The 26,991-nt window shown below is 37.5% G+C and overlaps 1 protein-coding gene across 1 annotated transcript in view; it reads left to right on the top strand.

Annotated features, from left to right (window-relative positions):
* The window catches only part of DLGAP2 (DLG associated protein 2), a 304,303-nt gene that overhangs the window by 233,922 nt on the left and 43,390 nt on the right, over nt 1-26,991 (top strand). Inside the window, exons 6-8 of the mRNA XM_069011493.1 lie at nt 4,536-4,747; nt 21,077-21,224; nt 24,371-24,590. Of these exons, the coding sequence (XP_068867594.1) occupies nt 4,536-4,747; nt 21,077-21,224; nt 24,371-24,590 (580 nt within the window). The remainder of the gene's footprint in view (nt 1-4,535; nt 4,748-21,076; nt 21,225-24,370; nt 24,591-26,991) is intronic.

The raw sequence follows: 26,991 nt of genomic DNA, 5'->3' as shown, positions 1-26,991 counted from the left end.
GAAATAAGATTTCGATTAAAATTCAGAAATAATCACCTTCATGACCATTTACTGGTCATGTGACACTCTAGGTATTTAGCCAAAAAATTAGTAGTAAGGGGTATTTTAAGATATGAGCTTCTAACAAAGACCAAGAATAGTGACATTTAATCTAAAGCAAGGAAATTTGGGTTTATAGTAACAAAGTTTCTAGAATACCCACTGTGAAGATGACAGTTCAGTTTCTCCCTTAGCCTACAGAAGGTCAAACTTCATCTTCTAAGTTCCCTGAATTGCATTTTGAGCAGCAGGGTGTACATCAGTTTGGATCAAAGGTACTTCTTTCTTTGTTTAGAGGCCCACAAGTTTTATCCAAACGCTCTTTTACATAAAATTCATGTGAGTGCTTGGCCTAGGGGCTATAACTAAGCTCCCTCCTTTCAGGTAAATGCCTGATCACAAAGCTGCATCACACCTTTTTATGTACATGGAGTCCCTCTCTCCTAACCAGCCCTCCCCCAGCAATCTGTGAGTTCTTCATGAAAAGGCTGTGAGTGACAAAAAGAGGAGGAGAACATAACAGCTTATTTATGAGCCCTAGGTCGTCTTCTTCCTGAGCTCTCCAAACATTATGGATTAGAAGATGAGCAAGAAGGTCTTCAACTTTCACAGCTATTTCATAACAGAAGGAAAGAATAAGGCTACTGTTCTTTGGAAAAAAAAAAAAAAAAAGGAAATAAGAACATTTTTCTTCAGAAGATGGTTTTAGGATCTGACTGGAAAATAACAGAAAGCCTTTCTGCTGCATGTAATCAGATGCAGTAAGTCCAAGAAAGAAGAACTATTTGAGATTTTTCTTCACACTTTACATTTTGATTGCTAACTAGATGGACTTTTTGGATGCTACTTTGAAGGAACTAACTCTCTGAAATGCCTTTATGGGGAATTTAGCATCCCTCCTAAGGTTCTGGCGTTCACTATCGCTTTAGCTTCGTAACATGTAGTAAGTGTTAGGTACCAAGTGCTTTATTATAATTGACCCTAGGTGATTAATGTAAGATATCAAAATGAATCTGTGGCTGGACAATTGAGAGATGTCAAATTTTCTGATCCTGGTGCTCCTTACAGAAACAGTGAATGATGCTTATGAAGGACACTCATCCTCTTCTGTAATAGCTGTAACCATATCAGCAGCCAGACCTTGTCAGCCAGTTGTTCTTGCAGACAGAAATTCATACGGTAATATGCAGTCTTACTCCTCTGTGGATAGAAACTACTAGGGATTCATGTTAACATCTAGAACAGAAGGAAGGCCTTTTTAGACATTATAAATATCAGCACTCATCACTATATGCAAGTAGATAATTAGGGTAATTATTCCAAATTAGCAGCTGCAAGACCTGCAGATGGGAATTTCAGGAGCTGGAAGCTATTGTAAGATAGAATTTCTGCAAGTTGTAAAGCCCTTTCCATATTTTGGAAGATGTATATTTAATGACCCTCATATATGATGCTAAATATTTTTGTTAATATCTCAAAATAAAAATCTTTCCTGCACTTGTATAATGCTTTTGCTTTTCTTTAAAGCTGTGTTGGGGTCTGAGATGGCCTGGATTTGGAAAGATTTTTCCAAGTATTTAACCTATCAGCTCAAGTAAATGAAGAACCAAGCAGAACTGGAACTCAAATTTTGCTTCTATTCTCAGTCTATGAGGACAAACAATGTCAAGGGCACTTTTTTTTAAATTTTGAAGATGGCAAAAAGACTCCAGCAATTCTCCAAAGTTCTGGATGAAACCTTCTGAGAGAACACGTGGTCAAACTTCCTCACCAGGTTCCAGAAGAATTTTCACTGTGTTCATTGCATTGTGCTCCGCAAAAATAACCCAACCAAACCCTGATATTTTAATTGTGAATAATGTTGTAACAACCATAAATGCTTCTGTGATAGCCAGTGAGTTGGTCTGATTAGAAAGGGATTCTTGTTGCCTTGGTGTGTACCATGAGCACATCACAAGCACAAATGGAGCAGCGCTTCTTTGGTTTTTAGCTTTGGTCTTTATCTGTTATGTGAATTCATATAGCTTATGTATACAGAAAGCAAAAGAAATGCAATCAACAGAAAAAGTAAAGCACATAACTGTAAGATTTGTCCTTATCACAGTGAAGAAGCTTAATTTTTTTAGATATTTTAATGTACAAAATCAGTCATTCCTGTCTTTTAAAATAAGATTGCAACTTCAATCAACAAATAAGCCTGTGCATACCCATTTAAATCCAGTCCTCATCTAGCTATTTGAACATGGAATTTCAGACAAAATAAAGTTGAGAAAGTAATAATTTTCTGCATTTGAGCAAGTAAAAGGTTAGTGATCAATGTCTTTTTAAACTTTCTATTTAATTATCTTTGAACTAAAATGAAGGAAAGATGTTTCAAGCCAAAATAATTATTCTATGAAAAAGTTATGAGGTTTATTTTAAGAAAATAATATTAAGACATGATAATTCAGCTTTAGTACTGAGAATTGAACGGTATCTCTTTTAGAGGGCCTATGTAGATGCCAGTAACTTCTTTTTCAGCATTTGGATTTTGGTTTTAGCCATGCTGACAGACATTTCATAAAGAATATTTAAAAGTAAGAGTATGTTTGTATGATATCACGTAATAAAATAGCTCTCTAATTCAGATTTTTCCAGCTGTTACTGTTGTCAGCTGTAGATTAAAAAGTGCTTAATTAAATATATTTATTTTTAGTATTTTAGGAGACTGTCTATGACTACTATGACTGCATATAAATACCTTTTAGGTCACATAGAATCATAAAAAACATTCCTGCAACATTAATCTTATACATACTATGTCTTAGAAAAGAAACGAGCATCACATTTACAGGCTTCAAATTTGGGAAGATTTTCAATGCTTCCTTTCCAATCACTATCCAAAGCTGAATAATGTGAAATGTTTGTTTCTTTGTATGATCTAACCCATATTTCACTCAGATTCATGCTCTGTCCTATTACTTTGTATAAGAAGATTACTCTTTTTTATTCTCTGATAGTTATTTCTAACATTTTTCTGATATGTACAATCTATTTCATCTCTTTTTATCTGACTTCATTTTTCAGTCTTTTTTTTTTCTGTCTTAAGCTTGGGTTTTTTAGTTTAATATCTCTATTTTCACTTGTTCACCCCCTTTTAAAACTTCATTTCTCCCTTAATCCTCTTTTAGGACTCAAAGCACCAGGTCTGTTCACATAATGGTGGCTAATTCATCTATCTTGAAAGGGCCATGAAGATGGCAAGCAGATCATGTTAGTTATTTAAACCCAATCTCCAAGACTGCTGAAACCAGTGGGAGCATTTGCTTCAGCTCCACAATGAACTCTGTCTATAGAAGGTCTCAAATAAGTTTGACTTGAAAATCTTTATTAGACATCCTGCTTTGCAGAAACTACTAATACATGTTTAACTGCAATTTCAGACTTATAGTATATTAGTAAATAAAGGCATTAAACTGCTTAATATAGATGGAATCATTATGTTGATAAAGGGTTTGATGCTGCCCAGGGCATCAGCCTTGGTCCACTGATGAACTCTATTGCATCCTTCTTTTTAACCATGAGTCCTTATAATGCATTTCAGAGAGTTGCCTATATCCTTTAAACTAAGTAAATACATAAGTGTGATTCTGGATTAGAGCCAGAGGACTCAGCACCTTGTAAGATTAAATAAAAGAAAAAAAAAAGAGAGAGAAAAAGCAATACTGGCAGAGACAAGCTTGCTGATTTTAATCATAGGCCTTAAAACAAGGCTGATTTCACTTTGGATTGAAGAATCCACTCCTGCTCAATTCTTTGGTAGTTTGTGGTGGAGAGAGATGTCCATCTACCAGCTGTTGATTATCTGACTAATGATCTTACTATTTGGAAAACCACCTCAACTGCATAAAAGCAACTGCAACCCTGCAACCACACATATTATTTAAATGGTTGCATTCCTGATATATTAGTCTCTATCAACTATTTTGCAGTTTCTAAATAGAAAAAAGACAAATTACCACTTTTTCTTTTTTCCCCACAGAAGTTTGCCCTAAATCATAATCCTATCCATTTATGCGAAGATCATGGCTTTGTTTATCTTAAATATGTCATTCATACATCATTGGTAATAAACCCTGAAGTTCTCAGCTTTCATTGAGTTTTAGGTCTGAGATACCTGATTAACCTACTGTTACCAGTAAAATCTATGTGCAAACTTTAAGATGCTTCCTGCAATTTAGAGCATGTCTACAAATAGATATTGCAGCTCAGCTCACAATCCATGACTTCATCGTTCCTTGGGTTCTAACACTTATAAACTGAAAATTTCCAACTCTGAAGTTGGAGTTAAATGGCCAAATCATTTAGGGTTCTTAGAAATCTTTTCATAAATGATCTGTTTCTGAAGAAAAAATAATTCATTTTTTGTCTTCGTAAAAGGAAAAATGGAAGGAAGTATTTAAATATATGAAAAGAATAAAGCACATTCTATGTGTGTGTTTTATGGTCTCTGTTAGGTACCTCAGGATGAGTGGGGAGGATACCCAGCTGGTGGGAAAGATGAAGAGATCCCGTGCAGAAGAATGAGAAGTGGGAGCTATATTAAGGCCATGGGAGATGAAGAAAGTGGAGATTCTGATACTAGCCCCAAGACATCACCAAAATTAACAGTTCGACCAGAGTCATTATTAAAATCCATTGGGCAAAGACCACTCGGAGATCATCAAAAGTAAGCTTCACTACACTATGTTATACACCTTTCTGGAAGTTGTTGTGACTTGGATAACTTTTCTTTGTGTCTTATGGGCAACGGTCAGCATCCATAGGAAAAAAAATTATCTGTGTTTAAAAGGCAATTTTGTGGCTTCATTTTAAATTAGGTACAGTTTCTTGTGATTAGTGGATGAAAACCTGCCATCTTCTTCCATCCCTGAAATAAACCTTCTAATTCTGAGTGAGTTTGTTATGTTTACTAAAGGAAATATATGTGGGGTTTTTTGTCAAGAGTTCAAAGTTCTGTTTTTTTTCTCTAGAAGGACTGGTTTATATTATCTTTTTTTGTCATTTCATTGCTTTCTCTGAAATAGAAAATATACTCTATTCTACACTAGATATAATAGTAAATATATAATCGTACCATATATTGGGCATTTTACACCTTTTTTATCAGTATAATGCTTTCTGTATCTTATCTGCTATACTCTGTAATACTCATTTAAACACATTGTGGAAGATTTTGTTTGACTGGGTTATTTTTCATTCAAACTACCTACAATATGGCCTATTAAATAACTAAAGCAAATCCTAAAACTATAGGGAAATATGTAGCTATATATTTTTTCCACTAGATCTTTATTTACCCTCCTTTTTATCTTTTCAATATATCATTTTATAAGTAAACTGTAAATATACCTATGAGGAGAGTTTCAAAGTGATAGCCTGATTTAAAATCTGCAGATTTTGTTAATGTGACTGGGTATTTCTCATGGCTTAGCAAATTCATCTTTTCAGCTGGGACATAAACTAAAGAAATTAAGAGTGAAACCTTTGACCAAGTGTTGTTTATTGTTCTGTAGGTAATACCATATGGTTTACCATAGTGACTCGCCTTTTCATAAAATAAAACAAAAATCCTAGGCAAAAATCCTTTTGGCTTAATTCAATTGAATTATTTACCTTGCAATCTGCAAGAAAACCATAAACTTTGACTATTATCAAAGAGAAGAGTTTCCAGCTTTACTGTTTCATATTGTACTGTTCCAGCCACTGTCTGGCTGTGTTTGGGGCACTGTTGTAGGCCAGGGATCATTCCCAGAGGCCGTTTGGTTGCAGTAATCCCAGTTTTGGAGGGTATGTCTAATCTTATTCATATCACAAACTTAAATCTTTTCTTAGACACTGTTCTAACTTTCCAAGCACTTACACCAAATAAAATATATTCTATGTTGGTCTTTGTTTCCAGCTAAGATTGGGCCTCCCAAAAGGGAATCTGGGTAGCAGCACAAATTTTCCAGTGGGTGGCAGGTGTTGGTGCCTGCCCTAGACGACTACAACTTATAAACAGATTCAGACAGCAACTAAACATACATATTCAAATATGGAATATATTTCAAGAAAGAAAGTACTCCTGATTTGTTAAATCCTGAAGGAAGGTGGTTATTAGTAGGTCAATACCAAATATTGTATCTTCTGTAATTTCTCCATGTATTGCAAATACACCACTCAAAATGTAATTGATTAAAGCACGGGTGCACGGCTGATGCATGTACTGGGGTTGACAGCTGTGCTTGTTCATGGCCCCAGAGGATTTCATGGCATAGTTACCACTAACCAGTCAGAAAAGGAGGAAGCTTTTTGTAATACTGTAAGATATTATTAGGGGCTCTGTTGAGAATTTGTCACTAACACTGGACTAGGAATAACTAAGCAGTCAGGCTGCTGCTGACAGATATCTTTTAAGTCCTCAGCTTTTCCTTAAACTGAAGGGCAACACCTTGATGGGTTTTCCCAGGGAACTTCAAGCGGAAACGTGACAACTATTCTGGTTCTTGTAAGTCTTTCTTGCAAAAATCTACAGATTACAGCAATCCTAAAGCAGACAGAAAATTTCTTGTTGCCAGAAATACAAGGTGCTGATCCTAAACTTGGATTTTCACCACAAGCGACCTCCTCCCAATATATCTGTCTCCTGGTCACTGTGGTTGCCTTTTCTGTCTGGAGGATTTCTTTGAAGGATATAGCAATGGATAATGGTTATGGAGCCTTCCTGCCTCCTCCAGCATGGCTCAGTAATCCTTACTGCATGCCGAGCACCATTTGTACCACTGATCATGCTGCTGAACCAGAAGCCAGGGCTTTGAACAGCATTCCTGCATGTATAGCAGGGCTGAATAGCATTTCTGGCACATGTCATGAGAAATTACATAATTCAAGATGTCAGCTGCATTAGCTGGCTTTTTAGCTTGTTTACCCAGATGGAGGGAGCTAGTGCACAGAAATAAAATGGGGGTTTAATTCTCTTAGTCCTCTGCTTGGGTGACAGCATAGCTCAGAACTGAGGTCTGCAGAGCACCAGTAGACTTGTAATAAAAGCTGAATATTGATAGTTTTGGCAGTATAAAAACATTTATTGGCTGTAAAACAAAGGTAGATGGATTTCATAAGAAAAAGCCTAGTTTTCTATCACTATCCTGAATATGATAAAATGAAAATTAGAACAGCCTTCGCTTAACCTTCAACAGATGTTTGACATGTGTGCATGTTTCTCCTCTGAGTACTATTAGGCGTCTTTGCAAGGATTTTTTTCCCATTTAAATTCCGTTTATGCTTTGACAAAAGTAATACCTATTTTACTGGTTTGTGTTGATCAAAGATTCAGCAAATTGAACATTAAAATAAAAATAAAAATGCATATTTGCATCTGAATAAATAAATACAAATAGGTAAATGTAAATGATATAATAGAAGTATCAAAATTCTGAAATAATCTCTTTTAAGTTGCTTTTGGAAAGGAGTATATTTTACTCCAAGCTGGAAAAAAAAAAAAAATAAAAAGAAGTGCATAGTCTGCCACTGCTGGTTTATGCAGCTGTCAGAAGCAGGTCATACACCAAACCACAGCCATCTGATCACCACCTCTGTCACAGAGATAGCACAGCCAGCAGCATCCCCAGCCCACCTGCAGCCTAGGCCACCTGCCACCTCTGGATAGTGCCAAGACATGGTTCAGACACCAGCTCTGTTAGATGTAGCCACTCTCACTGTAGGATAAGAAATCTTGGCCAAAGGGTCAGGTAATGGACCTGGCTTATTTGTGTGTATAGCTGTATAGCTCAATTTTTTCGGACTTTTCAAAAATGAAATGCACCTAAATATTGAGATTACTCACTGAAGAAAAATGAATTTCAATTCTTTCTTTATGAATGCTGTTTCAAAAAACTAAATAGTAGGTTGCACTACTTAGTCCTACAACATCAAGTTGAAGGCCAGTGTATTTTATTAGTATTATTAGGAAATTGCATTTGAGCAAAATATAATGCAATCAGACTTGCTGTTGTTCAGACAGAACACATACCTGAATCTGCTTCCTTTCAACTTTTTGTTTTCTTGGAATGGTGCCAGAAGTCCTATTTAATGTGAAAATTATGTTGACTCTCAGTAGCCCCGGAAGAAAAAAATGTTACTTTTTAATTTTTTTTCTTTATTTTGCACTATTGATTATACAAAACTGTTCAGATGTCAGTTTTGGTATACTAGAAGTGAAATGCGAGCCCTTCTATTCAGTCCATTGTTTTCTGCTGTGCCGTGATGCTACTGACTATGAAGTTAAACTGTGTTGGAAGGCAGTAGTTTGTAGAAGGTATGCCGTATACTGCTAGGAATTTTCATTTACAGTAAAGGTCAAAACAGCCAAACAGTTTATGAAATGGATAGCTGAAACAAAGGGAGTGTCTGTCCCTGTCCTAAATAAGCTTTGTGCAACCCTGGAAGAGAGACTGACCCACATGATTTGTAAGGGTATCCGTCCAACCTACTAAATGTCATTTTTCTGTATTTATGACAAAACCAAGCAAAGCTGAGATGGAAGCATCAGAGACACTGGGATCCAGAAAGCAAAGCTGAAAATAAAATAAGAACTTGGTACTCTGGAATAGGAAAGCAATTCTGAAAAACTAAAGATAATATGGTTATTTGATGCTTTTCATTTTCAGGGGAAAAGTACTTAATATACTGATTATGTAAATGAACAGAATAACACTGTAGAAGTAGCAAATTCCATTTTCAGTATCTCCTTTTTGAAGTGTTGTGGAAGACTCTGAAAACCATCTCACCATTGAGTCAAAAGGGATAACAATAGCATTTAGCCCAAAGTAAATACACTCTATTTGAAGATCATACTGGTATCACTCACACAAATGAATAGTCGTGCTGTGCTGAAGTTTTCCATTATGCTCTGAAGTGACTCACAGGAAGCTATGAAGATTAAATAGGTTAAGCTACAATAAAATAAATTCAGTGACAGCAATGTGTACTTTTGTTTTGTGAACCTCTAATGGCAGACTTTTCTGTTTCTGGTAGTCCAGAACACCTTAAGCTGATGGACGGGCAGACAGAAAGATATGTGAGCACAGAGGCAGTACAAAAATGTAATGTTTTAATGAGGAAAGAAATCTGCCACAGTACAAATTATTTGGCGGACTGACACAGTACCAGTGATACTTTAAGTTGTCTTGACAACCCAAGATTAAGTTTTCACTTAATCCTCTATCAGATTTTTGCCACTGTATGGAATTAGTATCTTAAGTTATGAATCACACTCACAGAGAGAGCATCTTTGTGTTGTAGGTTGTTTACACCCATAGCACACCTGAAGAGCATGATGTAAGTCCATATTTCAGCCACTCTTATTCACAGTCTGGTATCTCAACACAAAACACTTTATTCAGTATTTTAAGCTAATATGTCTAAAACCTGAAATGGTTGACATGTTTTCTGGGTTTATAGTAAACCAGAGCAAAAGAATGACCTTTTCACTGCTCTCCCTCTTTTCAGAGTGAGAGATTGCATCTATCTATTGCCACGCTAACTTAATGCTTATCTGGACTCTTATCCAAGGCATGCCCACATGTTCTGTTCTGCAGAATTTATTATGGCAACAAAAATGTTGCCAAAGCACACAGCAAGGGGATTAAACCACAACCAGATCTGACAGACCCCTTGGCTCAGCAGGAATCATGGAACAGCACAGGCTCCTCTAAGACATATGGGAAATCTCCATTACATTTTTTTTTTTTTCCATTTGCAACCATTTGTGCTAACCATAACATCCTTGAACATGAGAAAGTGAAAGCAAAGAGGGAGGTTTGGAAGCAATGCATGAGACCAGCCCTGTGGGTTTTCATCCATTTTTGCCCACGACAGTGCAGACTCCATTTTTGTTTAGTGCCAAACAAATTTGTTGGTATTTCTCCTAAGGCACACCCCTTGGCAAGTGCACACAGAAAAGGCTGTGGGTAACTGTGCACATGTGGGGGAGTGGTGTGCTGCAAAAATGTCACATATTGAGAGTTAAAGCACACCTTCCTTGCTAGAGAAATTAATGTCCTCTTCCACCATTAGTCATTGCTGTGCACCAGTGATGCAAGCCTTTTTTAATTTTTAAGGTAAACTTCAATTTTCCATTAACACTTCTACATTTTAAATTAGGAATGGTTTTGAAGCCACTCCTGAGAAATATTTTTTAATAGAAGAGATGAGGAAAATCACTAGAAAAGGAACCCTCATCTTTTGTATGCTTTTTATTTATCTTTGGGGTTTTTTTGCCCTCAATCTTCTGACTCTAAAAAGCCTCATTACACACTTCATTAGTAGCTTTCTGAGGCCCTGTAGTGTAGTAGCATCTACTCAGAGTCTCTGAGGGGTGAAATTGGAGATTTACTGAGGAGAGTTTGAGGGCTAATTACAAAGCCTTATCAACTAATAACGCAATCAGAGGGCCACAGGCATGGTGATAGTGTTCTCTGCTGCAGTCAGTAAGATCTGGGTTAGATTAGTCTGCAGGGTTAAGAGAGAATGCTGATGAAGGGCAGACAGTCATCTGGCTACCTAGGAAACATCTTTTGTGGGGTCAGAAGACATCCCCATCTTCCTTTGCAGAATAATAGCAAATGCTCTTAAGCAGTGTTAGGCATCTTGTTCTCTGAGAAGTAGCATAGTGTTAAACACAGGGAGTCATTGAGCCCAGATCTCCTGCCTCATTTTAGTAAATACCAGCTTTTTGTGGTAGGGATGAAATGTATTACCCTGGATTAGGGATGGAAGGGGGATCCTAAGGCTCTAAACAAAGTCCAGAGTCTTTTCAGGAATAAAGCAGGCTTTTCTCAGAAAAATGCAATTACATGATGGATTGTGGTGAAAATGCAGTAAGATTCAGGTCAATATCACAAGCACAAATTGTGACATCCAAGGGATACAGATATGCTTCTGGTTTTTGGTGCCTATTTGCTCCTGCTTCCAACAAATATGATAGTTTTACTTTTCATTTGAAAAGGATCAAAAGCCGATTTTCTCATTTCTTTAGTTTTTAGCAAAAACTAAATAAGACTATAAAAGATGTGACAGAAACTTCTTCAGGCAAGGATTTTAAAATTAAGATGCTTTTGGTTAAAAAGGCAGAAATTTTATATATTTATTTATTTATATATATATATATATATTCTTTTTTTCCAATTCTACTCAATTGCTTCTCAAGAAATTACATAGTCTCATTGATACCTTCAACTTCATCATGAAGGTCACTTATTTTCTTTAGATCTACTGGTTTTAATGGACTTACATGTGTGTTTAAATTAAGCTTATGCTCAGATGCTTTAATGAGCCCTGATAGTCTGTAGTGCACACTTGTTCTACCCAATTAGGACTTTTTGCATGTGTACATGTCTATGCACCAAAAGGAAAAAAAAAAAAAAGTGAGATAGCTTCCTGAAGAAATTAATGAATATTTCAATTCCATAAATCGATTTAGGAGCATACATCCAAAATTTGAGTTCTGCTTAGATCCACAGACCCATTTGCTGAACTGCTACATGATTCTTTAAATACCCTTTAAGTTTTTGCCATAGCATCCACCTGAATCTTGTTGATGCTGACCAGCTTATTGCCTGCTTGCAAGGACAAGCTCAAAATGTGATATTGGAACAAGGCTTTTAGGATTAGCTACAGATTAGCTATATGTGTAAATCTGTCACCTTTTAGAAAGTTTAGTTTAGATTTCTCATATCCTACTTTTTTTATTACATTCACATTTTGAGTGACTAGCAATACAGGCTTGATTTAGCCTACATCCTCTCTATCTTTGCAAGGAGTGATCAAACCACCAGACTGTTTAATGATTCTGATGATTTCCTCTCATTCTCCTCTGGTTCATGTTGTACCAAATCCCTAAACACTTACTGATGGTAAGAGTTCACTCCTACCAGTGATTAGTAGGCATTTCATAAGGTTGAAAAGAGAAGTCTCCACCTCTTTCCTAGCATATTCTTGTAATAAATCAAATGTTCAATATCTTTCATGCATATTTTTTAAAAAGGAATGGGTCAGTGATGAAGTATCTAGGCATCTAAATAATTTCATTTGGCCCAAATTCTCATGTCTGCCTAGTGATCAAAGAGAAGCTTCAGACTGGCAAATATTAGAAAAGAAATTCTTTACTACAGATAAATTTATGAGATTTATGTGCACTTTCAGTTTTCCAAAGAGCCAGAATAAATGTGCTATTTGAAAGGGAGAATCAGACTTAATGTCTACACACTGAGTTCTCCAATGGGCTGCGTGCAGGCACATCTGGGCCCCTTTGCAGAGCTCTATTGACTGCAGCAGGGCTCCATGGAGATACAGTGTGACTCGCAGCTGCTATACAATGGCACTAGCTAAGGTTAATCATTAGATTCTGGTCAATGAGTTATTTCACGTACCTAAAAAGACATAGTTAAGATAGATCCAGATGGAGAAATGAATATCCATTGAAATGCAAATCTCTCAATAAAATAGGTTTTGATAACCACAGATACTTTGATAATCCTAATGCACCTCCCTTTTAGGCACCCAAGATGAATTATTTTACAAATTATATTTTTTTGTCCCAGAAAGAAACTTCTGAATTGCATATACTGATTTGAACAGGAGTGATTGTACTTTCTTTAATGTTCCCATTCATTCTCAGATTTTTGCACAAATGCAGGCATGATCATAAAAATAAAAAGGCATGATTTTAGAATATGGCAATTCTGAAAATTAATTTGATGGAACATGGACTTACTTTATATTGGATGTTCCCTGAATAAACCTGATAAACCCTTTCAGAGTCAGAAGGTGACCTTCTTGCTGCAACTTTTAAAGGCCTCAGAAGATGTTAATTCACTTTCAGTACCTTCTTGACCCAGGGTGCACTGGTGGCTGAACATTTGACAGAGAAGAGGTGCTCTGGGGAGTGATCACTATTTTGAATGTGAGTAGATCAAGGAATGACCTTGGGAAGTGTATGACATTTGCAGCATTTTTGGCATCACAATCATACTTTTTTAAGCAATGGTATTAGGTTTATGACAAAGTCTGTGATGTCAATCACTTATTAGAAAATAAAATGCAGACCATAAAGAAAAACCAACCCAAAACCAGTGTGATTGAGAGATCCCTTCTCAGGAGTTATGTACTCCATGCTTCCCCTGGAATTGTCTTGGATGTCAAGTATTGCTGCCCAGGAATTAAAATTTGTGGGAAGAAGTTAGGGTGCTTCTAGCTTCTACCTTGTACTCGGCACTAGTGATGCCACACTTCAATTCCTGTGTCCAATTTTGGGCGCATCTGTCTTGGTTTGAAAGACAGGTGTCTGCTAAGGAAGGCAGGAGGCTCCCTTGGAATGGAAAATGCAACCGCCTTCCTTCCAAATTCTTATAATTTTGAAATTAAGGGGCTTTCAGGTGAAGTTATGAGGAATAGGAATAACAATTGTTTACTTATATATATATACACATTTTTATATATATATGTAAAATATATATACATATATATGTAAAATATATATACATACATATGTATATGTATATGTATATGTATATGTATATGTATATGTATATGTATATGTATATGTATATGTATATCCAGCCAAACAAAACAACAATAACTCTGGCAGTAACAGCAAACACTCACAAACCCAGTCCCAGCCTTCTCGGCTGTCGGGCCCTTTCCCCTCGGGTGCAGTTCCGCTCGCAGCCGGCAGGGGCGCTGGCGGCTCCCGGTGAGCAGGGCAGGTGCGATGGTTCCCCCGCGGCTGCAGGGGGCGCTCCGGAGCGAGCTCGGGGAGCACGCGGCACTGGGGCCCTGGGATCCCGGGAGGGATGGAACAAAGGCTTCACAAACCCCTGGGCAGCTGATCCCGGTGCCCCAAGCAGGACCCTCGGGAACAGCAGGGATGAACACAAAGTCCCAGGTGATAGATGAGATGTATCAAACTCCAGAGCTGCAGCGGAAACCCTGGGACTTCTCGGCAGGCAGGGGGTGCAGGGCTACAGTGTAGCGAAACTAAGAGCTGTGGCAAAGGAATAGCGGGGGGAGTGCAGCCGTGGCCCAGCTCCCAGCTAGGCAGGGAAAGACGGGCTTGGGATCCCGGGGTTTTCCCTGAGGCACCCCAGCAGATGGTGAAAAGGTCGCTCTTTTAGTGAGGTAGGGTGTTAGGGTCCCAGTGCAACAGCCGCTCCAGCGAGCAACCTCCACTCACAGTAGGAGGAAGGCAGCAGAGAGCAGAAACCCACAGTGGTGATGAATTCTCTCCACAACCGCAGCAGCCTTTCTCCGCCTCCAAACTCCGAGAGAGCAAGAGCTCTAGGGGCTGTACCCAACCCCTTTTCCCAGTTCAAATCTCACGGCATCTCTGACCTACACAAGAAGACCCCAGGTGAGAGAGAGTAGCCAGCTGGACCCCTCCACCTGCGGCCAGGTCTTTTTGTCTCTCTTAAGTATGCAGTAATTTGTCCCCCTGGCAACATGTATGGGGAAAATTATTTTAAGAGAAAAAAAACAAAAGGAGAACTCCTAAAACCCCAACACCCTCACTTCAAGAAGGAAACTGAGATGCTGGAGCGTGTCCAGACAAGGGCAGCAAAGCTGGTGAAGAATCCGGAACACAAGTCCTGTGAGGAGTAGCTGGGGTTTTTTAGCCTGGAGAAGATAAGGCTCAGGGGAGACCTTTGCATTCTCTACAGCTGCCTGAGAGGAGGTTGTAGCCAGGTGGGGGTCAGTGTCTTCTCCCATGCAAACAGTGACAGGACAAGAGGACACAGTCTTAATCTGCACCAGGGGAGGTTTGGGCTGGGCATTAGGAAGAAGTTCTTCACAGAAAGGGTGATTGGGCATTGGAATGGGATGCCCGGAGAGGTGATGGAGTCACTGTCCCTGGGGATGTTTAACGAAAGACTGGACATGGCACTCAGTGCCATGGTCTAGTTGACAAGGTCTACTTAGGTCATAGGTTTAACTTGATGATCTCAGAGGTCTTTTCCAACCTACTTGATTCTGTGATTTTGTGATTTTTTTGTTGTTGTTTTTACCCTGGATTAGCTATGAGATGTAAAACCGTGCCATTTTCTAATTCTTGCATTTCAAGCTGTCCTAAAAGTGAAACAATATTGTTTACCATACATACCTTTTCACCAAATAACTAAAAGATTTGCCTTCTGCAAAACATGCAATGCTTGCATAAGTCCTGGTGCAGTACTGTGTGTTGTAAATCTAGCTCACAGCAATACTTGTCATGCAGCAATGACAAGAGACTTCAGGAAACATGCCACAAACCATCCTGGGTGTTCATCAGCATCTGATCTTGGTGACAACAAAGGGTGGGCTCAGTGCTACACAAAGTGATGGATTTTGACTGAGTGGTGCAAGGTGCTGTGGTACACATCGCAGTGGGGATGCCTCAAATCCCGCAGCACCATATGTGAAGTCACCAAGCTACTTCAGACACTATCCATGGTGCCATAAACTTTCCAAAAGTTATATAAAACAATGGAATGCAGCAAAAAACCCCAATCAATGTTAGCTATCTTTTATTTACAGAGTATCTTACTCCTTTTACAAATACACCATTAATATAAAAGGAAATAGATGGTTAAATATTATATTGCTGAAGATGATGAAATAAGGGTCTTTCTGTTATCATTAGTTAATGGCCTTCCCTTATCGTTAGTTAATGTGTTATTGCAGCCATTGAATTAGCTTGCATTATTGTTCCTTTCATTAAAACGTGTTCTAAATAGCTCTGCTTTTCCAAGTCTTCTGGCCTAAGTTGGGAAAAGAAAAGGAGATGTAGACATCTTTTTCCATCTCCTGAAACCTCTTCACAAACCTTATGTAGTGCTTTTTGATTGCAATACAAGGAAACTTAAGTTTCTTCCTATATTTTTGATGTATGGAATCCTATTAAGTATGACTAAAAGATAAGGAATAACAGAAATTTAAATTGGGGGTTTGGAGTCAAAAGAATTGTAAAAAATCATCCTTTTTTTTCTTTGTGTTCAGGGTTTTTTTAGCACATTTCATTGCGTGTTGTAGAGTTAAAAAAGCAGGAGTTTTCCTGCAATTATTTTCCCCCATTCTGCTCTTAAATTTTACTCTGGATGAGGTGTGGGCAAGAACAGCTAATTTGCATGAGAAGCTGAAGAGGTTTTGGGTTTGTGGTAGCCTCCCAAATGAGGGGGTAGGGATTAGGTGGCTGTTGCGGGTTGAGCAGGACTGTGATAACAAATAGAGGTGTTAGGGGTACTTTTGAAATCTGGAGAGGACAGAAGCATACGTGGCCAAATGCTGACTTCTGGTGGGTGTTTTAGATCATGAACAGGAAACTGTGAGCTGGGACTTAAAGAAGAGGTAGTAAGGATCTGGGTGGGTCAAGAATGAAAAAGAACTGTCCTTGGGGGTTTCGGTAAATGTGAGTTCTGGAGCTGGAGGAAGTGGTAGCTTTCAAGTAGGAGCATCAGGACATGTGAGATTTGGATACAGAAGCCTGAGTTTTTGCAGTTTAGAGAAATGCAAGAAAAAGGAGACTGTAATACTCAGGACTGCTTTTGGACTACTGTCTCTTCCCTTATTCTTGATCTATTTTTTGTGGGAATATGCAACCTAACCTCACTGCTGTTCATTCTGTACCAGGGTGACAGGATATCCCAGCTATGCTAACAGACATGCTATCAGTTATACTGTCCCAGAGAAGCACGTCATGCTATAGCTCACTTTATGTGGTTATAACACAGTATTTTGTTGTCCCTGAACACACTCAGGCAATCTGCTGAGTGCTGAAAGTGCTGCTGCAAATTTAGCTACCTTCACTGGGAGTCCTTCACTTTTAAAGTAGAGATTCTCAACAGCGGCAAGATCATTACATGGAAGTGCTTTTTTCGCGAAAATTTCTTTAGGCTTTGAGGCTTTCTTTCAGCTAAAATATTTCTCATTAAATTTAAGACCTCTGCCTGGCTGCCATGAACTTCCTCTGAAGCCAATGGAAAATGGAAAGCAACCCTTGGGGGCAGAAATGCTTTTAAAGGACATCTGTTCCTAGACTCTTGTCTATTCAGAAAAGCAAGTGGGAAGAGAGCAGGCTAATTTAATTTCTCCTATTAGTCTCACTCTATTCTTCCTTTTCCATAGCACTGATTTTTAGAGCCACCTCTTTGATGTTACTGTGTATATTTGTTTAGTAGTCCTGGAGATGATCTGTTAAAACATCTCGTTTGCACATGCTTGTCTTGCCCTTCCACAGTGATCAGCTGAGATATAAGATCATCTGTGCTGCTAGAGAATAGAAAAGAAAATTATTTTCTCTTTTCAAAGCGAAAGAACCTTGATGTTTTGGAAATGAAGGTCAAGAATTTTGTTCCTAAGCTTACAGATAGAGTGGATGTCATTAAAAAGTCAGCATTTACCAAGGCCAGATGTTGATTGTGTTTTCTAGTATGGTTGACAAGCATGAGACTTCCTTGAGCAACAGATCATGACATTTGAGAGTAACTTCCCCATGTAACTCTGGTATTTCGCTTCTGGATCATATTTATAGCAAGGTCATAATTTTCACCATGCATTGACATGTTTATCCTAGAGGATAACCTTGAGATTATATCTTAGAAATAAAAACTAATAATTTATATCAGGAATATTACAAAGGATTAATCAAATGAGTGTAAAATTGCTTTTATAGCCTAATATATGCAACATTTCTTTTACTTTGCTACAGTTCCATGAATCAATTAATCTCCTCTGATAAATGAAAAATTATTTAACTATCAGGTAATATCCAAACTCATTCATCAAAATTCGGCTGCTTAGAAGTACTATGGAATTCTAGGCTTCTTTCCATAAGAAATTATTGCTGTAAAAATTGTTGATGGCATTTAATGATAACAATACCTAACAAGGAACCAGAATGTGATTAGTTAAATAGTAGATTGCTAAGCATTACTTAGCAAAGGGGACAGTTATTAGGATCAAGTTTAAATTAATTAATTTTAAGTAGTTCATACAGTAATTTATAATTTAATTCTTTTCCTTCTATCTTTTCTTAATGTGGCGGATGTTTTAATGAAATCTCAAACATCTCATTCACAAACTGTTTATGAACTCAGAATCTAGATTTTGCCACCTGATGATGACAAGCAGAAGGTCCAGGAGGGACTTACTTGTTTTGAAAAATACTAACGTAACAAATTCAAAGAGATTATTGACAATACCAGACAGATTAAAGTCTCTCTGTCCTCGTGAGACCCCACCTGGAGTAGTATGTCCAAGTCAGGAGTTGTCAGCACAAGATGTGGACCCCTTAGATCAGGTCTGCAGGAGGCCACAAGGTGATTAGAGGGCTGGAGCACGTTTCCTGTGAAGACAGGCTGAGAGAGCTGGGGTTGTTCAGCCTGGAGAAGGGAAGGCACCCTTGCAACCTTTCCATACCTAAAGTGGGCTTTTAAAGAAGAGGGAGAGTGACTTTTTGCCTGGACAGGTAGGGATAGGACAAGGGGTGATCAGTTTTCAACTTAGAGATTTAGGTTAAATCTTAGAAAAAATTCTTGACTGTGAGAGTGGTGAGGCACTGGCACAGGTTGCCCAGAGAAGCTGCGGATGCCCCATCCCTGGATGTGTTCAGGGCCAGGTTGGATGGGGCTTTGAGCAACCTGGTCTAGTGGGAGATGTCCTTGTCCTTGGTAGGGGGTTGGAACTACATGATCTTTAAGGTCCCTTCCAACATAAGCCATTCTCTTATTCCATTATGAAGTAAAGCATATGCAAAAATCAGAATAACACAGAGCAGGTGTCAGTCATCAGCCTTCCTATAGAGGAAAGGAAGTTTAGTTACATCCAGTAACTAAATGTAGATAGTGAGGCTTTACACCACTTCACCTAATCTATTATATTTGTCTTCATACCTACAGGAACAAAAAAATGCTGCTACAGCTCTTGTTTTTATCATCTAGAACCAAATTAGACCCACTATCAAACTGGTATCTTAATCATAGAATCACTTTGATTGTAATGACTTAATTAACCTCTGAGCACATAGCTGCAATAATCTCATACATTTTCATTTTGGTTTTAGCAGTTATAGCATAGTTTCTACATAGCTTACCTCTGGCATGAGGTTACAGAGACATTCCATAGAAGGAACTGAATAGACAGGAAGAAATGAATTGTTTTCTTCTCCAGGGAAATTTCTTAGGATTTTGAAAGAATGCCTGCCTTGAACAAAGATGAAAATAAACCCATCCTTTTTTTTTGCTTCACCAGCTCTGTTGCTCTTCTTTGGACATGCTCCAGCAAATTTATTAGGAAAAATTTATTCGCTGAAAGAATTATCAGACATTGGAGCAGGCTGCCCAGGGAAATGGCTGAGTCACCATCCTTGGGGTATTTAAAGGACATGTAGATGTGGTACTTAGGGACATGGTTTAGCGGTGGACTTGGCAGCATCCGGTTACCAATTGGATTCAATGATCTCAGAGGCCTTTTCCAAAGTAAATGATTCTGTGAATCTAAGGCAGATGCATTGAGGAAGCAAGGCTATGTCTGTGTTGACCCTGAGATGCAAGAACACACGGAAATGCTTGAGAACAGATCTCCCAAGTATAAGGGTCTCTAAATCCCATCTGCTCTTGCAGCTGGTGGTGTGAGGGAATACTAGATTATCACATCAGACATCAAAGGACATGGCCACACAGGGAGATGGATCTCAGTACTCTTTGCTTTTCTAGGCAAAGCCATGATAAAATGTTGGAGATTACCTCCCTGAATGCTCCTCAGGGACTGCATCAAAACTCAGGTTGTGTCCACTCCATGAGGAGGGCTGAGTTCCCTCTAGCACCAGCCTATGGTCATGCTCAGTGTTTGATAAATATGGTCTGAGAAACAAGATCCTGGTTTGTGCTTCATCTTGCAGCAGGAGTTGAACCTGTGGCTTTCTCACTCACTGAGTGGTCTGGTTCTTCCAGAGAGGAAACTTCACCATTCACAGGGAAATGTCCAACAGCCCAGGCACATGTCACAGGCACTGCTGGACTGACCAGCTCTGCCAGCTCAGCATGAAGTAACCGTGTGGCCAATATTAGATATTCAACTGGCACAAATCTACTTTCCCATAAACAGTTTTTGTTAAAGCTACCTTTAAGGAATAAATATAAAAATACCTATTTACCACATGAAACCAAATATTGTCTGGGGTATTAATTAATTTCTGCACTGATCTGCAAGGGAAAGTTCTAAAATATGTTTTACAGAGGTTCTGAGAACTCTGGTGTACCATGTTTGAGATTTTAATTTTTTTTATTCAAGGCAAAGTACTGAGCTTTTCTTAGGTTTATTTATTTTCCTATAACGTTAATCAATACATTTAAAACAAAATATGAAGACTAGCATGCCCTTGGTGTAAAAGCATACTGAAGAGGGCTCAGTGGGGTGTTATGGTCCCAGTCCTCCAAAATGAGAAATGTGTTGTAATAAAACAATTTTTAGAGCTTCATGTAGTTGCTCTGAGCACCTTATTAATTTATTTTTCTTTAGCTGGACATGGGATATTTTAATCTTTTGTAAAACTATATCAATCCTTTGAAGATAAAAGGTCTCTTGATGCCTAACACCCTGATGAAAACCAGATTACAAGTAGCAGATTTTATCTATGAAGAAAGATTTTTAGTTACTTTGGTTTGTGCTTTAGCTCTGTTTTTTGTTCCTGTTGACCTAGACACTGTCTTTTACTAAAAGTTCAATGTTAATAGCCAGGAGGATTGATGATGTTTAAATACAGCAAAGACTTAAAATTTCATACCATCTAGGTAGCAGAGCCACAGATTCTCTGCTTGTGCTAAGACATTTGATTACAACAGATCTATGATGCTTTATATGGAGTAAGATTTGGACCCGGGGGAGTGGGTTTGTGAGTCTCATACAAATTACTGTCTTCAGTGTCCTAATGGATTCCATCTGTAGTTTTACACCCTTTCCTTTTTTCTTCCTCTTTCCTTTGTAGTCAGAGCTACCTTCAAACTGCAAGTGACGTGCCTGGGGGTCACAACCTGGATCCCTCTGCAAACTACAATTCCCCAAAGTTTCGCTCAAGGAATCAGAGCTATATGAGAGCAGTGAGCACGCTCAGTCAGGCCAGCTGTGTTAGTCAGGTGGGAAATTCTTGTTATAACTTTTCTTATAGGTTAACTGCAGATATGAGAGTTGTTACTAGTGGATGGTTTTAGTTTTTGGGGTTTTTTAAAATGAATATCAAACTGAGGATGTGAATTGTCGAAGTAATTCAGTTCTAAGGAATATTACTCAGAACTTCAAGAAAAATACTGAATGCTAGAGGTGAAGAGATATTACTACACATAATATTTTCCATTTATTGTCATTAAAAATATAAATACAGGTGTTTTTATTTTCAGTCCATATTAAATATTTAAATGTTAAGAAGATTCAGACTGAACATGAGGAGTACACTCCTACAATACTCATCCACTGAAAATACCTGCTCTGATTTCAGTAAATGTGGATTGCCAGATTAAGATAGAGATTGAAAAAAATTATGCTCCAAAGGAGCAGTGATTCATCCTAAACCAAACCCCTCACTCTTCTTGGGTGAAAGAATAAGTCCCATAAAAAATTATATGTATGGCATCTTCTGAAAAGGTACAGATTTCCTTCCTTCTGGTTTTATGTCTATTAGTTACTGCTAACTTGTGGTAAAGTGAGGTTTGAATCAGACCTGAAGTGCAAGCAGCCATAAGAAGTATGTTCATGTTTTGTTTAGCAGAGGACTTTACATAAAATTCCCAATGTTTCTGATGTTTATAGGTCCTGAATTTTCTTTCCTGTGTTGTTTAATGACAGATGGGCCCTGCCCTCGCCTCAGACATGTTACTTAATATTTCTTTGACCATTTAGTGAGCCACCTAAGGGTATACTTACACCATGGTTATGTTAAAAGGGAAATCTTTTTAAAGCAATTTCATATTCATTCGTATTAGATTTGTAGTGCATGGCTATTCAGGCCTGGATTCAACTCATCTAATCTGAGGCTTTTAACTGAGGCAACAACTAAAGCTCCCTCTGTAGTTAATGGAGCGAGTTTCTTCCAGGACAGTGCACATCCCTAGTGGGCTAAGAGCCCTCTGGAAATGCTTGTCAGTCTCCACTGACTGTAGAGAGCTGGGAGGAGCAAGTCACCTGACTAATGCCCTTCAGTCAAATTCCTTAACTTACGTGAAGTAATCCTAAGTATAATCTTATGTAGCACGCATTGGCATTAGAAACAGTCAGTCATTTTCCAAACCTTTCACTATTTTTTTTTTTTCACAGCTCCCTTGTGAAAACTGTTCCCATCATTCTCATGCCTTGGTTTTTATTATGCTGGTTTGGTTATTTTCTGTTTTTATTATATTCTGCGTTTGAGAAAGTTTCACATGGATTAGATCCTGCATTCAAAGCAAATGCTGTTGGCCACCACCTAACAGTGTTATCACATAGAACTATTCTAATGTCTTCTGCCTCTATGACCATGTCCATGCACAGAGATGTTCAATGAGCTTTCCATAAGGACTAATTGGTTTCAGTAGTGGTTAAAATTCTTCATTCCAGTGTGCATTACCTGGAAGGCTTCCACAATAGATTTCATTTTCAGGTAGATTGCTCAATTGGCCAGATTAACTAAACCTGCTGAATATAGTTCCTTACTTTGTCAGTGTTCACTAACCTATGGAACTTTGTGTTAGCCACACACTTCCTACCTCACAGTCCAGCTGTTTCCAGACCATTAATAAATGCATTTAATAGATATTACCCAAAGCAAATGTATTAAAATATCAAGTTCTGAACATTTGCTGTTTCCTGTTCTTTTGCCATGACACTATCCTCTTCTTGTTCCATCTACATAATAGAAGTTTGTATAATTTGTGGTATTTTTTGTGACTTTTTGTTGTGAGATCCTTCCTTTTTCACACCTGATGAAGGGTAGGCTCAAGAAGAATGCTGACTTCCATGGTTTATATTTTTAATTTAAGTTTGAAAACTTTTATTTTTCTATTGTCAATAACCTTAGTTTGAAAGAAGTGTTTAAAACTTACAGAGTTTATGGACTAAATTACCATATATTTCCTGATCAACAATATTGCAAAATAGTTCAGAGTAAGATTTTTTAAATCTCTTTGAGATTGCATTAGCCTACTTAACTTTATTAAAAGCAAATTTTATGAAGGGTAATGTAATTCCTCTCAGAAGAGTTTTAGTAGCCAAAATGTCTCAACACAAAATTAAAATACCAGTTATTCATAATCATCAGAACTTCTGTATAAAATTTCCATTTACTTAACCAAAATCCTAAAACATTTGAAATATTTTTAGGGACTCTCTTTACATAAGAATAAAGCACTAAGAGCACTTAGCAGCTGTAGAGGAAAATTAATATCAACTGGATGTGACATTTAGTGATGCTATAAATTTAATCTGTAAAATTATTCATACTGATTCTGACTTCTAGCACTCATTTTTTAGAAAAAAATTATTTTCAGAAAGTCGTGCAATTATCTGTTCAGAGTTAATTTCCTATCTGATTTTGGATAAACACAATATTAAATTATTCAGGTTAAATACAGGTTGTTAAGGCTGACTTCAGTGAAGGATTAAAAAATGCTGTAGGTAGAATTAAGGCACTAATCTTCAAAACAGCAACATAGGGCTACCTACTGAGAGGTTCCCCAAGCCTGGCCACTCTGCCTAAGCCCTGTTTATCATGGAAATTGCCTCTGAAAAAGGCACAGTGTTGCACCATGCCCAGCCTGCAAAGGGTTAGCAGGTAAATGCTGAGTACTACCCAAGCCCTGCAGGGAGCTGCAGGGTGCTGCTGAAATACCCCAAGGGGACACCCTGGTAGAGGGTACAGGAGGCACAATCAGGCTGCTCTGCCAGACAGAGTTCTACAGGCTGGGAGAAGTATCAGATTTTATATAGTGCTGCTGAAGAAAAGGTTCTTCCATGGTAGTGAATGGCTAAGCCAGTTAACCAGGGAGTGAGGTTGGCTTGGGTCCCTTCTCAGCTATGCCAAAAGATATTAAATGTAACATTAATGTACGGCATGTGTGATGTACTTAATATACACATGTAAACAGCTGATGTCAGTTAAACAATGTGAATGTGATCAGAAGGGATTACTACATTTTAACTATTTGCTAAAACAGTTCTTCATCAATGTACAGGTGTCCATTTGAGATGTTGAGGCCGTGATGATCACAAAAAAGCAAGTCAAAAATCAAATGCATTGTTGTTGTTTATTCAGATGAGTGAAGCAGAGGTTAATGGGCAATTTGAATCGGTGTGTGAATCAGTGTTTAGTGAAGTTGAAGCTCAGGCAATGGATGCCCTTGACCTCCCTGGATGTTTCCGAACCAGAAGCCACAGTTACTTGCGTGCCATTCAGGCAGGCTATTCCCAAGATGATGAATGTATACCTGCGCTGACATCTTCCAACATCACCTCAACCATCAGGTCAACCACAGGTAAGCAAAGGTCCACTGACCCTTCCGCTGCGCTGCATGTAAAAATATACCAGCTTGTTTTCTGAAAGGATGTTTGACACTGGAAACATTTTCCCTGTGTAGAGATAATGTTTGATACCAACATTCTTAAGTCTGTAATACTGTACCATTGTGGCTACATCTTGGAATAAGCTCCTTCTGAGAAGAATCGTGCATGCATAATATAATGGACCTGGATTTTTCACTTCCGTTTCACATACATAGAGTTATCTAGGTGCAAATATAAAAATACAAGTGCAAATGGTATAATTTCAATATTATTAGACATGAATGAGGTTTATCTATCAAGTAATTGATCTTCTAAATGAGATTACTTGTGCTAATTTTAATTTAGTTTGTTAAAGCACCAAAAGAAAAAAAGAGAAGCAAGATTAAAAATATTTGGTCTAAATACTCGAAGGCAGTTAATTTAAAAGGTAATTAATGACTTTTAGGGCAGGTGTAACCAATTGTATCAATGCACTGAATTGTAAAAGTTTTGGCAAGCTTCACACATCTGATATTCTCATCAGTAGCCATTAGCATTCATTGTTATAACACTCACTGTTAAGGTCTTTTAACATTCTTCTGGCAACTTTCTTTTCTCTTATTAGTTGCTTAGCAAAGACGATAGCTTTATTCATTTTAGAATATTAGCATGTATTTGTAGAGAAAAGATTACACAGAGAGCAGTTAAATAATTAAAATGAAATCTATAGGAAATATGTATTCTTTGTAAACTGATTCCAATTCACTTCTATGTTTCCAGTTATGTTAATGTCAGTTCCTAATTATAATATTGTCCTTGTCAGATACTATTAAGTTGTAACGCAGGCTACCCATCTGCAAAAGGTAAAAGTGAGCTCAAAGCATATAGTACAGAAGTACTTTTTAAATTATTTGCTTGACATATGTGTTGTATAACAGAACAGTGGGAGCTTAGAAAGGAAACTGCAGTTGAATAATATACATTTGCATTCCAGAAGTAGCATAAAATGTTATTTTATCTTAAGCATAGTATTTTAATTGTTATATAAAATTTTGTGTAAAACTAGAAATTGTTGCTCACAGTGCCCCCTCTAGGAATGTTTCTGTCCTTTGATTAATAGATATGCTATCATGATATAAAATCAGATCTTATTGCTACCCCAAAGACTAATTTTCATCTTTATCATATATTACTGTGTGGTCATTATGAAGACACCTTCCATGGCAAAAGACAAAAATAGATACTTATTTTGGAGTCTGACTCCAAGTACTGAATTGGAATATTTTCAGGATTACCTTGGTTACCAAGTGGACTGATTTTAGCTTAAGCTGTCTTGAGTTTATATGCTAGATAAGCCCAAAATTCTCACTGAAAAGAATTTATTTTCTCTAGAGTGACAAAGCTGAATAATAGAATATTTTTGGGAAAATAAAAGATTAGGTAACAAATATGTTTGCATCACAGTATTTTCATACTTATGAAAAATGTTTTGCATTGATTAGTAGCCTGCTGATTAAATACTGTGGTTCTGAAAACTTTAACCTTCATTTCACACATAATTTCTTCCTCATCTCAGAAATTATTTATCAGATAGATTTTCTTGCCCACAAATGTAATTCTTCTTCTTTGTTGTGGTGAGGTGATATTGACAATCTGAAGAAATAAGATTATTTGAGGTGTTTTCCTGATCCAAAATTTCCAAGCCTATGGACTGTACAGTTCTGAGTGTGGTCTTATATTTAAAATATCATCTCTGTGCCCCTGAGCAAGTTTGTCCTCAGCTTCTACATAAGGTAAATATACAAATCAGAAATAATTATCTGATATACAAGAAGAGTAAGGATTATGTGATTCACTTTTAATGGGAAATTTCAGTTGCCAAATAAGTTCTTGTTTTTAAAACCCTAGGGGTGACTCTTCCATTTTTCTCTCTTCAGCCTCTGTCACTTTGAAGGGAGATGCTTCATTTCTTATCATTAGTATAATTAAAAAAAAAATCTTACTTTTCCATCCCTCTCTGAAAATTGTAAAAGAAGCAGTTGCCTGAAATGTGAAAATGGTGTTGGAAGATATTTGACATTTATATGGTGTTCATTCTAATAAATGTCAAAAAGGCCAGTGTTTCACATCAGCTTTTAGTTCCAATTCAGTCTTTTGAATTCTTAGGAAAATTACATTAATTTCTTTTTTGGTTCTGATGTAACAAATTCTTCTTGGCAAAGAAACTAAAGGAATTCTTTAGAAAATTAACACTAATTTCAATTTAATTATCCCATTCAATTTTAGTGATATAGGTCATGATTACCTCTTATCATTATTGTAAGGCAATTAATTCATAACACATAGGCTTAGCTAAAAATTAATTCTTGTAACTAAAAATGTAAACCTAAAATA

Source organism: Aphelocoma coerulescens, chromosome 3, assembly GCF_041296385.1.
Source record: "Aphelocoma coerulescens isolate FSJ_1873_10779 chromosome 3, UR_Acoe_1.0, whole genome shotgun sequence".
NCBI classification, from domain to species: Eukaryota; Metazoa; Chordata; class Aves; order Passeriformes; family Corvidae; genus Aphelocoma; species Aphelocoma coerulescens.
The sequence above is the reverse complement of the archived record's forward strand: the minus strand, read 5'-3'. Positions and strand labels throughout refer to the sequence as shown.